Source organism: Austrofundulus limnaeus, unplaced genomic scaffold, assembly GCF_001266775.1.
Source record: "Austrofundulus limnaeus strain Quisiro unplaced genomic scaffold, Austrofundulus_limnaeus-1.0 Scaffold2411, whole genome shotgun sequence".
NCBI classification, from domain to species: Eukaryota; Metazoa; Chordata; class Actinopteri; order Cyprinodontiformes; family Rivulidae; genus Austrofundulus; species Austrofundulus limnaeus.
Window position 1 is genome coordinate 4,934 of NW_013954813.1, and position 2,556 is coordinate 7,489.

The 2,556-nt window shown below is 36.1% G+C and overlaps 1 protein-coding gene across 1 annotated transcript in view; it reads right to left on the minus strand.

Moving 5' to 3' along the window:
- Nucleotides 1-708: 708 nt before the first annotated feature.
- Nucleotides 709-2,556, minus strand: part of l3mbtl4 (L3MBTL histone methyl-lysine binding protein 4) — a gene marked incomplete at its 5' end in the record, with an annotated part of 14,710 nt that continues 12,862 nt past the window's right edge. Inside the window, 2 exon segments of the mRNA XM_013999683.1 lie at nt 709-2,051; nt 2,248-2,310. Coding sequence (XP_013855137.1) covers nt 1,869-2,051; nt 2,248-2,310 — 246 coding nt within the window.

Genomic DNA, 2,556 nt, shown 5'->3' on the forward strand with positions numbered 1-2,556 from the left:
GACAGATATCTCTAACATGTTAGACAGATATCTCTAACATGTTAGAGATATCTGTCTAACATGTTAGACAGATATCTCTAACATGTTAGACAGATATCTCTAACATGTTAGACAGATATCTCTAACATATTATTCATGTATCTCGTTAACATATTATCCATGTACCTCATTAACCTATTGGTGATATCTCAGTAACATAATGATTCTCATAACAATTATTATAATAATGATACCCAATTATCTTAATGACAACTTGTTAGGTCCAATTAGTTTAGTATTGCTACATCTTCTTATTAACATCTTGTTAGCGTAATGGTACTTCAGCATCTTAACATTTCAATAATGAGAATACTATATTAATGACATAGATGTTAACATACTGTCTACTTCCAAACAGGAAAAAGACATAATTTCTAACTCATTAACATGTCATTAACATAACACCCCGAACAAACTTTTCATCACTAGCTTATTTAGAAACTCACCACAGAAGAGATATCATGTCAATAACATTACATAAACATGATAATACCTTATTGTTATTACTTCAAGTGTTTTAACATGATATCTCCATAACATAACATAACTTAACATAACATGCAATCTCATTAAAACATGATCTCAATATCATGTTATTAAAAACATCTTGTTGAGGTGAAATTTTAACGTCARTAACATATGAGTGATATCATAAACATGATGACAAAATCTCTAACACATTATTATTTTAATATTACATCACCATCTCTCAAATATGTCAGCTGGGTGACATATTAATAACATGTAAAGATGAAGAAGACACACCAACATCATCCCCTCATTAATAAGATAACTTTTCTTAAAAAYAGGACAATAACAAAACACCAACATGACCATGACATTTTCTTTAGAATACAATGTCTTATTAACATGTAATCRCACATTATTGTCTCAATCTCATTATGTTTGATCTCATTAACATAATGTGTCAAAGAAACATTAATGTTAATATAAAACACCTGATCAATATGTTTCCGACTCACCTACATGAAAGACATTTGGTTGACATGACAGCTGTCTTAACATGTCATTAATATGTCATTAACATCCATTTATGTCGTAGAATAACGGTAAAAAAATAAAATAAAATCATCTTTGTGATATGACATCACATATTCATGACTTTCCATCAACATCTTTTTACATTATCTTATTAACATGGTAAAGACATCTATTTGGCATGTTAATAACAAGATAATAACTTTAACACCTCAGCAACACTTTTCATAACGACTTCCAACATGTTTGTCTGTTTTCTGTATTACTGATTTGTAGTCAAACTTTTTATTTGTTCATAGAACTTTTAATAGTAAGACTTTCAATCAAATCATATTTCCTGTTCTACCAACTTGTGCTTGTATTTATGTTTTAGTTGTTGTTTTATCAGATTACAGTAACTTCATATAAATAATATTTAATATTTCTGTAAATGTTCAGCCACAATCAGTCCTACCGTGTTTTTTATTTTAATTGTTGTTGTTTACTTTTGTTTTGATGCAACACAGAAACTCTTCAGGGTCTGGACCCAGATGTTCAACCTGAACATCATCACCACAGATGTTTCTCTACATCCCAGAATCCTTTTCAGACTGGACTCACGGGTTCTAAGTTCAGCCTCCACAAAGGGGTGGAGCCTGGAATGAAGCTCCGATGCCTGGATGTGGAGTGACACAAAGATGGCAGCAGCCTTTCTCTCTGCAGGACACCTGAACTCAGAGTGACATCACTTGTTCAAATCTGATTAGTGATTGGATGATACTAGGCTGAGCGGAGGGGACAGAAATGTAGGGGCAGGACTTTAGAGTTCATGTAGTCCCTAGTTTCATGTGTCAGGTGCTAGAATCCTGAATGTGTGACTGGCTGTTATTCTCAGCATGTGATTGGCTCTTGTCCTTGGCATGTTTAAACATCAGGATGGAGTTGTAGATTTTGAGTGCCGGGCCAAGTTTGATTGACATGATCCTGATGATGTCCTGTTGGGTGAGCAGAAGAAAGGCTCGACCATCTATTTGCTAAAAAGAAGTAAGAAGGAATCAGATCACAGCTGTTCTCATTGTCATATTCCTTAAACATCAGCTGCTTCATCAGTGTCAGACCAATCATTACGTCTTTTCCTTCATCTCACAGATCAATGCAACACAGAGCAGAAACTGTCACCTGGGCCGTGCTTCTSAACCAGACTACAAATGACATCATCTCGTGTCTCACCTCGTCTCTGAACTGTTTGGCTTGTTCCTCACAGCCAGGGAGAGACTGGATAAACTCTGACACCTGTGGACACACAGGGTTAGGGTTAGATCCCACAGGGTTAGGGTTAGATCCCACAGGGTTAGGGTTAGATCCCACAGGGTTAGGGTTAGATCCCACAGAGTTAGGATTAGATCCCACAGGGTTAGGGTTAGATCCCACAGGGTTAGGTCCCACAGGGTTAGGGTTAGATCCCACAGGGTTAGGGTTAGATCCCACAGGGTTAGGGTTAGATCCCACAGGGTTAGGGTTAGATCCCACAGGGTTAGG